The sequence below is a fragment of the Mastigoproctus giganteus genome, chromosome 6 (assembly GCF_048544385.1).
Source record: "Mastigoproctus giganteus isolate SK-2022 chromosome 6, ASM4854438v1, whole genome shotgun sequence".
NCBI lineage: Eukaryota > Metazoa > Arthropoda > Arachnida > Uropygi > Thelyphonidae > Mastigoproctus > Mastigoproctus giganteus.
In genome coordinates this window covers 219,558,565-219,571,089 of record NC_143580.1, presented here as the reverse complement: position 1 = coordinate 219,571,089, position 12,525 = coordinate 219,558,565, and the positions used below count along the sequence as shown (strand labels likewise).

General features: G+C 35.2%; 1 protein-coding gene across 1 annotated transcript in view; it reads right to left on the bottom strand.

Moving 5' to 3' along the window:
* The window catches only part of LOC150084999 (uncharacterized), a 64,075-nt gene that overhangs the window by 34,132 nt on the left and 17,418 nt on the right, over positions 1–12,525 (bottom strand). Inside the window, exon 3 of the mRNA XM_090376430.1 lies at positions 5,924–6,005. Within this exon, the coding sequence (XP_090232556.1) occupies positions 5,924–6,005 (82 nt within the window). The remainder of the gene's footprint in view (positions 1–5,923; positions 6,006–12,525) is intronic.

Genomic DNA, 12,525 nt, shown 5'->3' with positions numbered 1-12,525 from the left:
TACTACCAAGGTAGTTTTAATGCATCATTTTAATTGTACCTCATATTGTGAATACCTTCACAAGTGGTCACGGTATTGCACTGCTTTAAATAAGTAACACTTCACCAGCGGAGAAGATGAATGTTACTTATTCTCGACGGATACCACCACCCATACCACCATTTCGAAGCTTGTTGGCTTACTCATTGGTGAGTGGGCAGGTACCCTGTTGTTGCAATAGCGAAAACCCAGTTATGAAGCAGAACTCCACACGATGCATTAAAACTACCTTGGTAGTAGAAATGATGTGTGTATGCATTACACATGCATAAACAAACTGCTTCATACTCTTAGGCATTTAGCCAAGAAATATTTTTTAGATTAAACCATGCACACCATCAGGCATCTCTCATATTGTGGAGTTATACTTCATAACTGGGTTGTCACTATTTGCAACAACAGTGCAACTGCTCACCCACCGATGAGTAGGCCAACAAGTTCCGAAAATGGTGCCATCTGGGTGATGGTATCTGCCGAGAATAAGTAAAATTAGTTTTCTTCACTGGTGAAGTGTTACTTATTCAAAGCAGTGCAATACCTCAGCCACTCGTTGTGAAGGTATTCACAATATGAGAAACAATGCATTAAAACTACCTTGTTGGTAGAAATTGTGTGTACATTACCCGTGCATAAACTCCTTCAGTGTTTATACTGTTTTATATCAATGCAGTGAACATTGAACAACAGAATTCTAGCATATAACAACCTACATCATCATACATTGATGTATTATATCTACAAATTACATATACAGGTGACCTCTGCTTAATGCTGATAATTCGTTCTGGAAAAACAGAGCACTAAGTGAATCTGCACTAAGCGAGCGCCGCATTCCCAGCAGGTAACATATGTTTTTGTGAGTTGCGGTCTGTGCCATAGGATATTTCCTAATCAATAATAAACAGTAGTGAAAAGATGCACAAATGTCGGTCAAAATATTTAATATTCAAATATTTGTACATATAAAATATTCTGCATTACATACGTATATAATACGTATGTGGTAGCTACTTGTGTATCAAAATTAAACTTAAAATTCCAATTAAAATCATGAATTTAATTTATCTAAATTGATTTAATTTAATTGACGAATTTAATCATGAAAAATGTGTCGATTTTGGCCCACTTCCTGGCGAACTAAAAGGGGTTTTAATTTTAAATCCCCTGAAGCGTTACCATCCAACAACAAAGTCAACCAATCTTTTGCTGCATTGAAACTTGTCGTGTTTTTTCTTCTTTCAATATGAAGCTTCTTTTAGGCATTCATTTCCAAAAAAGTCCTGCTCCATCTATGTTAAAAACTTGTTGAGAAGTATAACACATAATACTCCTCTTCAATAATTTTAATAAGTTCTTTTTTGAAAGTTTTGGCTCCTTGATCTGCACTTGCAGCTTCTCCCTGAATTTTAAATCTGTTCAACCAGCCCTTACTAGTTTTAAATGGTTCCACATTTTTTTTTTTTTGAGTTTTCCTCAGATCATCATATAGGCTAATCAATCAATCTCTCTCTCTCTCTCTATATATATATATATATATATATATATATATATATATATATATAATATTTAACTTAACTGAATTCTGCATTGGATATTATCTTCAATAAAATTATTTAAAAGTCTCCATTTCAATCCTAATAGCTGGCCTAGCCCTAGTTGCTTGCAGTGGAACAGCTCTTTCCTGCTGCTAAAATTAATTCTTTATTTTTTTATAATTGTTCTTACATTTAAACTTGCCGGTCCTAAATTACGGCATACATCCACTTGTTGTTGACCAGAATTGATTCGTTTCAAAACATCTAATTTAATTTTCAAATTCAGTCTTTTTCTTACATTTAGAGTCTTCATACTGCATCCAGACGTTGCTTTTTCATTCTTATCCACCATTATTAACTCTTCGAAAATGTAACTGCGTTGGTTGCATTAATCATGATACAATGTTCGAGTAAACTGTCCGTTGTGCACGATGTCTAATACTGTACTGAGTGATGACTAGACTTCGGATAAATGCATATAACACAAATATTACAAGCAATATACTTGATCATTTTTTAAAATGTTGATCTCGGAACTACATAACAAGTCACTGTACTGAAATTAAATTAGCATGTGAGAAAATTTCACTGAGCATGGAAAAATTTCTCAAGTCTGCATGGGAAACGTTTTAATGCTGTTTTGCTATTCATTTTCAAGCTACAGACTCCATCGAATGAAATGATTTTGTTAAATAGGCCAAAATTGCAATCTGTAAAAGAGCGTTATAGTGATCTGTGATAGCATTATAGTCAGATACGGGTTATAATATAAGAAAAGTGTTATAGCGAATCAGTGTAAAGCGAACCGCGTTATAATGAGGGTCTGCTGTATTCTAAATGGTCTACTTGCAAGATGAAAACCTGGAGTTTACTGGTGGGAAGACTATGAACACTGCCTGAAACAATGGTATTATTGAAGTTTCCAACCATAATTGACCTAACTACTAAAAACATCCTTCCCATTACAAACAGGATTGAAAATAACTTTTCACTTATCATCATATGAACTCAAAAAAAACTCAATAACAAAAACCTACCACAGGCTGTCTTTATAGTATCTTTACTTTCACCAATTTCCACCATCTTGACTAAGTACTCAAGCATCAAATGTAAGTTCCAAAAATGATCCAACATGCAGAAAAAAATTTTAAGGATAAAACAGCTATCTTAAACATTCTTATAGCAGCTTGGCACACAGGTATATCAAGAACTGGAGACTGGTGAAATAATGTGCCCTTAAACCTGATTGAGAGTAATCTGCTTTTAATTTCTTAAAGAATTACAGATTATTCAAGATGTTTTGGGGGACTTTCTTCAGCGAATTCCTGTAATGCTATCCTTACAATACCATCAGCCTTATGTGAAGCTGATGGCATCATAATGATCCCCCCCCCATCTTAAGGATGTCTTGCATAGCACACAGAAATTAAAAATATATACAGTTATATCTTACTGCTTGGGAGAGATAACATAAATGGATTTAAAAAAAAAATATATATATATATATATATGAAATTATTTACAACATTCAGAGAAATATGGAATTAACCCTTAGCATCAGGAGAAAATAAATATTTGTTCTGCCATGATGTATTAAGAAAATATAACTGTAAATATATACTTATATCCCCATGCTATTGAGACTGGAGACTTCTTCAGAGTATTAATACACAGTCTTCTTAATATTTCAATAAACTGCACAGGAAAGTCATTAAATGTTTGACTTCTATGCACAGAAGTATATCTTCTTTCTTCTATTTGTCCACCTTACATATAATCACACCTTTTGCTGAATATATTATAAAATCATCTAATGATGAGGAATTTAACTAGATATTTAAAAACGCAGCAGTTGATTATACTAGTGCATGTGCAACTGGATAGTTAATTTATTACTTCCTCAATCAAACACTCTTCTGCCCTACTGGAAATATCTTTTTGTTCTTGCTTGCTGTTATCTTACTACAATGAAAACCATTTGGATAATGATTAGCATGAAGAAAAGTTACTAGCAAAGTTACCAGTGACCCACTATCAAATGTGCCTACCCCCCTTTTTTGGTAAATACAATGTTATTACAATCATTAATTAATTTTTGCAATGGGAATCCATACCTAATTGATATGTATTTACCAATCCTACAAAATTTCACTAAATATACCAAAAAAATGTGACCGCTACACTCAGTTCATTTTGCAAAAATTTATTTAAATGAGAGAATTTTATTTTTAATGACAACTTAAATGCTAGTGATCAATAGTGAGGTTACTGCACACTAACCCCATGATTAGAAAATAACCTGCTCTGTTCTATAAAAATACAAAATAGGCACATTGAGACCTCTATCAATCACTTGTTCATAAACAAAAAACAAGCATAAGATTAAAAGCAGGGGGATACAATAACAAATGAGTTTAGTCCAACAACAACAAAATAAAAACTGACATGGCCCTGCATTGCTTTGAGATTCTGCCATGACCAGTTATAACGATAGAGTATGCTGCCCCCATTGAGGTGTATAAGAGCAGTGAGAGCTGCTCCCTTCTCACTGCCCTTTAAATCTCAAATCAGGTGTCTGCTGAGGTGCCTGATTACCAACATCTGTAGTCTACATATAAAAAGTCTTTCCTCATATTGTCACTTTTGATGATCTCACTAGATGTGTTACCTTGTCATCTTTGGTCCCTACCAAAAAGCTAGTGTTTTTTTTTTGTTTTTTTTTAGGTATGGTGATTAAAGTTTTGAAAGTGTTATTTTTTTAAACTGATAGAAAATGTAATATTTCTGAGTGCTCAGTACTGACCATTCTCCATAAACACACCCAGCCATGTCAGAAGTACCAAGAATGCTCATACCTTTTCAAAAACAGTGCAGGAGACTCAAATTTGCAAAGATGGTGCAAAAGCATAGGGGTTTCTTTCAAGAATTGTAAGTAGGAATGATTCATGAATTCATCACTGGGATCAAAAGAGGAATCCATGCAATGGAAACACCATGGGTCATCACCACCCAAAAAAATTCAGGACTCAGCTCTTGGCTGAGAAACTCATGGCCACAAATTTTTGGGATATGGAAGAAATTCTTCTGTCTATGTGAGACATAAGAAAACAAATCACTGGAGATGCCTAACGTTGCTGTTCTCAGAAATTTAAAAGCAGCAATAAAGGAACAAAGAAGAGGGAAACTGACACGAGGTGTCTTGCTTCTTTGTAACAGTGCCCCAGCATTAAAATTCCCATGAAGCAATTAATGTTCTGAGAGGCTGCCAATCATATGCAGATCACTTGAAAATTAATGCCCATACATTGATTTAAGTGATGAACTGAAGGAAGTTGTTAAAAGCTTTTTCAGAGACAAGAACAAAGTCTTTTTTCAACTATTCCACCTTTGCCCTCTCTTTTGTCTATTGCTTGCATGACAGTATTTGCAAGGAGATGGAAGCTACAGTGAACAAACCAGATTGTTGCTGAAATTGCACTGAAAGTATCAGCATGTTCAAACCTATTCACTAAGGTTAAAAGGACAAAATAAAAGAGAAAATCTTTATTACCACTAGATGAGTACAATATAGGATTTGTTAATGTTGCAACTGTTATGGCCAGAAGTCAAAGGCTCACATTCCTAAACACTCATCCTAACTGGAAGTTTTCATACACAAGTACTGTTCAGTTAATCTTAAAAGATCACATATCTATTAGGGATTACTCTGATTTCTAATCTCTTGGCATAAACCAAGAGATTAGATTAAACATAAATTAAACATGATAGGAAGTCAAATCCATCCTATCATGGAATATTTTTCCCTACATCTGCAGTGGTGCATCCAAAACCTCTCTCAAGCTTCAACTCCATTCAAAAGAGGGCAGTCAGATTAACCAATGACACATCTGTGTTTCTGCTGCATGCCTTTTATATTGATACTTCCATGTTCTTCTCAATTGGCATCTATAATTCCCCCATCTCTTTCAAACCTATCCAAACCCATGCTGTAATTAGTCAATGTCATTTCACTGTTCAACTCCAAACTCACAGACCAACTTTTCCATTTCTTCATTTATCCATTCTATTTCTGTTTTCTGAAACAACCATGTGTACGGAACAACCTTCCTTGCACATGTATTTCCCAAAATTAAAATCTACAGAAATGTTGATCTAATGTCAAAAAGTTTTCTATTGCATATTAAGAATGTTTTAAATGAACAATCAATGTACCTAAAATGAGTGATTAAAAAAATAAAATAAATCAATTTTTCAGGGTTAATATTACAAGACTCAAATTTAAAAATGCTATCCATTTCCACTTCTGAAATAAATTTTACAGAAACTCTTCTGAATCCAAATTCACTTACAAATCTCGGGAAAGTCCGAAAGGAATGAAACATGTAAAATCTGTGAAAGTAGACAACTCCAGTAGCCATAGTGTCATATCGTCTGATTCAAAGTTAAGTTCACATATTTCACAAAAATATCACATCAGTATTTAATTATCAATATTTATAACTTGAGATGACATGAAATTTTACATTACTGTCAAATAGATACATAATCAATAAAAATTGTTTTTAGGGTGAATTTGGCCCTTAAATGATAATAATAAAAAAATTTTTTAAATAATTAAGTTCTTTTCTAATTAAAAAAACCTTTGTAAAGTAAAGTATATTGAGTAAGACAATTAAAAGCAGTCTGTCGTGACAACACATTTCCCAGTGGTCAAAAAGCTGTCACGGAATCACCCATTATAAATTTCAGTTGTAAGGCATTTGGCTGCCAACTATCATGGGTCAAACAGACATTTTTCTGTTATCTTTTCTACACACAAGGGTAACCTAACTAAACTTGTAAGTCTTATTTTACATTAAAAAAAAAAAAAAAAAGTTAGATCAGACAGCTGGTAGTTACCTATCATACCTTTAACTACTGAGATTAGCAAACAGTGCTACAACCCAAAATGCTTCCAACAGCCTCAAATTCACCTTATCATACATTTGCCACAATAATGATAAGAACAAGAGATGTCCAAGATGTAAGGTACACAAGGCATCTAAAATGTTGATTCATTTATTAATATAGGGACACAAGCAGTGGTGGGAATCAAAATTTTGAAAACCAGTTCTCTATCACCTTACTCCCCCTTGAAAAGGGGGAGTAAGGTGATAGAGAAAACCAAACAAAGACCAAAAGTAGCACAGCTCGCATGGCATTTGGTATGAAACGGCCTTTAGGTATGAAACGGTTCGGCAAACTCAGGAAATTCTAGGAACAGGTTCATGCAAACCAGCTGAATCCCACCACTGGATACAATTAATATAACTAGAGTAGTAGTATCATGTTTTTCACCATAACTGCTAACACACTTTAGCTTTTTTTCACCAAAAAAAAAAAAATATATATATATATATATATATATAATAACTGCATATCTGCTGCAAATAAATCTTGGTTAAAGTGACTGAAACCAGCCATTACAATCAATTCACAAAGGAGTATTTGGTAAAATCATTTGATGGTGATTGATAAAATTTATCATATAAAGTGAATGCTTATACATCATTCTGACATTTTCTATACTTATTAATGATATTGATGAGCATATCAGGCTTAATGTCTCTGTTTGCAGATAATACAAAAGTTGGCAGGGTGGTTAATCACAGTAATTGGGGTATGCTACTGCAACAAAAACTAGAAAAATTAAGCAGATGGACTGAGAAGTGGCAAATGAAGTTGAACACCAACAAATACAAGGTACTGCATATGGATAGTAGCAATCCCGGAATAAAATATCAACTGTGTGGTACAAAACTGAAGAGTGGAGAATGATAAAGAACTGGAATTTAATTGTGCTGTGAGACCTGAAATTCTCTGAACAATGTAGGTAGATGGGCTACTAGGACAACTCATAAGTTTTGTCAATGATGTAGAGACATTTTGCAAGCAGGGATAGGGAGGTGATTATCCTGTTTTATAAGGCAATGGTTAAGCCAAATCTTAAGTACTGCATACAGGTCTGTAAGCCCTTTCAGCAAGGACATGGATCTGTCAGAATGGATGCAGAGAAGGGCAATGAGATTAACAAGGGGAACAAACCTCTTACCAAAACAGGCTCCAGTTCTACAGATTGCAGCCACACGAGAGATAAATTCAAATTGAAGGATGGGTGCAGGATAAATGTGTAGAGGTTTTGCCTTCAGCCAGTGAGTAGTTAATTGTTGAAATAAACTTCCATCTGACATTGTAGAAGTGGGTATAGGTTGAATAAATTCAAGAACTAGACAATCTATTAGAGGGAATGAACAGGATTGATATAGGAAGTTTTTTTTTTCCTTTTTGGCTTATGCTGTATAAGCTTACTTTCTTGCACATCTGGCACTACTAATACCATAACTTACTAAGTACATGTGAATTCTGCATGAAGAACAGTCAGTATTAAACAAAATGATGCAAGGAAGCATGGTAATACATTCAGGAAGGAGCCAAAAACCAAATTCATCTGTCCATTCCTTTTAATAATTTGTCAAATCCTTTAAATTTACTTAAACTACCTAGTTCCAAAATACTAGGTGGAAATTTATTCCAACAATCAGTTGGAATAAACTCTGGCAAGCAACCATTCTTTTTCAGTTTATGTCTTTTGGTGTGTGTCTGAAAATAAGGCAGTCGCATAGGTCTGGGCCCTACAATAAGAATATCACTGGCTATGTATATAAAGTGCTTAGCATCATAATACACAGCCATTTCTGAATAAACAGAAAATTTTTAAGGTGGCATCGTTTTAGGTTATATCTCATATTGTGAATGCCTTCACAACGAGTTGCCATGATATTGCACTACTTCGAATAAGTAACGCTTCACCTAAGGAGAAGACTAGTGTTACTTATTCTCAGATAGGTACCACCACCCAGACAGCACTGTTTCAGGGCTATGATGCTAAGCACTTTATATACATAGTCTAAATTTGTTCGCAGCTTGAGGCTCTAGCCCTAAATGCGCCTTAGTCTAAATATATCATACACCATCAGGCATCTCTCATATTGTGGAGTTATACTTCATAACTGTTTTTGCCATCATTGCATCACTTGGGTACCTACCCACTCACTGACGAAGGGCCAAATAGCCCTGAAACAGTGCTGTCTGGGTGGTGGTACCTATCTGAGAATAAGTAACACTAGTCTTCTCCTTAGGTGAAGCGTTACTTATTCGAAGTAGTGCAATATCATGGCAACTCGTTGTGAAGGCATTCACAATATGAGATATAACCTAAAACGATGCCACCTTAAAAATTTTCTGTTTATTCAGAAATGGCTGTGTATTATGATGCTAAGCACTTTATATACATAGTCTAAATTTGTTCGCAGCTTGAGGCTCTAGCCCTAAATGCGCCTTAGTCTAAATACATCATACACCATCAGGCATCTCTCATATTGTGGAGTTATACTTCATAACTGTTTTTGCCATCATTGCATCACTTGGGTACCTACCCACTCACTGACGAAGGGCCAAATAGCCCTGAAACAGTGCTGTCTGGGTGGTGGTACCTATCTGAGAATAAGTAACACTAGTCTTCTCCTTAGGTGAAGCGTTACTTATTCGAAGTAGTGCAATATCATGGCAACTCGTTGTGAAGGCATTCACAATATGAGATATAACCTAAAACGATGCCACCTTAAAAATTTTCTGTTTATTCAGAAATGGCTGTGTATTATGATGCTAAGCACTTTATATACATAGTCTAAATTTGTTCGCAGCTTGAGGCTCTAGCCCTAAATGCGCCTTAGTCTGAATATCACTGGCATATTTATAAATCCAATTTCAAATAATTTGAAATGGGATCTATAGCATATGGTTTTCTTCAGCAGATTGGTAGATGTATCAAATCAGCACTGATATGCCGAGACCCAAGGGGAGTGCAAAAAATTTTTAAATTGATGTCCCATGCCAAAAAACAATTAGCTAGAAGGCAGTGAAAAGTTAGTTTGACATTATCCAGGGTCAGTTTAGTAGGCTGATTTAACACCAAAACTTAAAAATATATAAGTTTAGATCCTGTTGACATTCTAGTTTCTTAGTTTCTTTGGATGTAGTTCCCCTCCCCACAGTGAGGTAATTTTCCTTGGTAATCTTAATGTTCATACCTCTAGCTGACTTCCATTTTCTATTTGCATGGATCCAGGTGGACAAGATGCCAAAGCTTTTACAATTACTGAAGACTAAATTTTGCAATTACTTCATTCAGTTTGTTCAATAACCTAGACCAGAATGCTAGACAATCCTAACACACTTGATCTTTTTCTCACAAAAAGTACAGTAAAAATTCAATGTTAGTGATTCTCTAGGCAAGAATACAAAATAGGATGATCTGTGAGATGTCTATTCTTATCCTTAGCCAAGTTAGTTTTAAATCTTCTGAATACATTTGCTCAGATCATGTCAGTGAAATTATTCTTCTTGTAAGGATCAAATACTTTAATCTGAAATTCACCCTAAAATCTCATTCCTTATTCAGACATTGGTTTTCCAATAAATATGCTAAGGCTGTTCAAGATAAGAATGTAGCATATTGCAATTGTCTGGTGTCCAAATCTCCAGCTTTGTTTTCTGCCTAAACTAAAGTTTGCAACTATTTTAAAATAGTTATTAATCAGTCCAAACTAAATTTTGAATAGGCTAAGAGTAGAAAACTTCCTTCTTGTCCAAATGTCTAACATTTTAGTCTCTTGCCAAAGTTACCAGTCGCAACTTCTGTCCATCTCTACTTCCACCTCTGTAAAAACCTGGTAGTTCTATTGCATCATCAGCTAAAGATACGAGATGTCAAAAAATCTGAGATTTCATAAAACACGCTGTGGCAAAACTGCTCAGGCATACCACATATAGGTTGAAACCCCCCTACATAACAATAGTTGCATCTTGTTGCATTCAGTGTGAGCCAAGTCACTGAAGTAAGCAACAAAGTGTTTACTGACTGTGCAACAAAAAATGGAGTGAGATAACATCAAACAACAATACGCCATCAAACTTTGCATCAAACTCAATACAAGTGCAACAGAAACATGTCAAAAGTTTAAAAAACTTTTAGAGATCAAGTTTTCAGATGGCACAAGGATTTCTTGGAAGGATGTAAAGCTATTGAAGATGAACCACACAGACCTATCTCAGCAACAACAGAGGAGAAGAATGCAGATAGGGTAAGGCTGAGGCTGATTGTGCCCAACTAACAGCCAACTATGAGATTGATGGCAGATGAGTTGAACATGAGTCACTGAGCTGTCCATGACATTTAAACAGAGCACTTAGGCATGTGCAAAATTTGTGTGAAAATGATGCCAGAAAATCTGGCTGAAGAACAGAAATGAAATCAGAACATCTGCCTTGACCTTCTCGATTATGTTGAAATTGAGCTACAGTTCCTTCAGCAAATGATAAGAAGCAACGAAACATGGATTTTTGAGTACAATCCAGAAACAAGAAGAGAAAACAAAGAATGGCACACCGACCCAAAGAAAGCACAAATGAGAAAAATCCAGACTCAAATCAATGTTCATCTGGTTTTTTTTTTTTTTTTTAATCAGGGTAGAGTAGTGCACAAAGAGTTTGTGCATCAGTATAAAACTGTCAACCACAATTTCTACCGAGAAGTCTTTGAATGGCTATGGAAAAGGGTTCTGTACATTCAACCTGATAATGATAAAAAAAACTGGAGTTTGCATCAACAAAATGTGTCCTGCCTCTGTGTGATGTCCGTTATGGATTTTTTTACCTCCAAAAACATTCCAGTGCTCCTACAGCCAGGGTATTCTCCAGATCTGTCACTATGTGACTTTCACGTAGCAACAGACCAAGAATCACCTAAAAGGTCATCATTTGGGGCAATCAACAAGATCCAAACCACCATAACCTATGCACTGAAAAAACTCACAGAAGACTTCCCGTACTGCTTCAAGAAGTGCTGGAAGCAATGTGCAGCTTCCCAAGGTTACACTGGATGAGAGAACCTTCAGTTGTAGAAAATTTTACAATAAAATTTTTTATAAAATCAATCTCATTAATTTTGTGACAGACCTCATAAAACCAACTTACCAGCATCCTACTTTTCTTTTATCTCGTGTATTGATGATATTGGTAAATCTCCTGCTGCCATACCCAGTACACTACACTCAATGTCTCCTGTGGTCTTCCAACAGAAAGTTAGAATTCTAAACAATCTTGATACCAAACCCATGTTTAGTCTCTAGAGCAAAGTTTCCGGCACCCCCCTCCCCCCCATACTTCTCCTTCAACCCATGCACGGTACTAAGTACTATAGGTTTTGATACCTTTCGTGTTTGGGGTTTTCATAAAAAAAAAAAAGAAAAAAAAAAGAAAGCTCCAGGTCCTGATGGCATTTCTCCACTTGTCCTCAAAACCTGTACTCCCATTCTGTATAGCCTTTCACACTTACTTATTCCACAGATATTTTTCTTTCTGCTTAGAAATTTGCTCCTATCCAGTCAGTTCCTAAAAAGGGTGACAAATTTCTTCCATCCAATTATCACTATTGCACTTAGCTCAACTCTTTCCAAAGTAATAGAAAAATTCATTGTATACCAATCCTTAAACTATCTTGAAACTGTCCATCACAATATGGATTCCTTCAGTGGTGATCTATTGACTTGTTGCTCATCTTTGGACAAATTCAATATAAAATCTTGGTGAAAGTCAAGTAGTTGCTTTAAACATTTCTAATTTTGGATTGTGTTTAGCATAGGTCTTCTAAACAAGCTCCCAATCTTACAAACTGTTGACTGTTTTTTTGCAACTGGATGTACAGTTTTCTCTCCCTGCGAGTAATAGTAGACAATTTCTTGTCTTGAACTTCTCCACTAATGCTGATGCTGCCCAAGTTCTTTCTCTCACTCCTTTCCTCTTGTATATTAATGACCTTCCTACACTGACTGTAAATCCTATCTATAGTTTT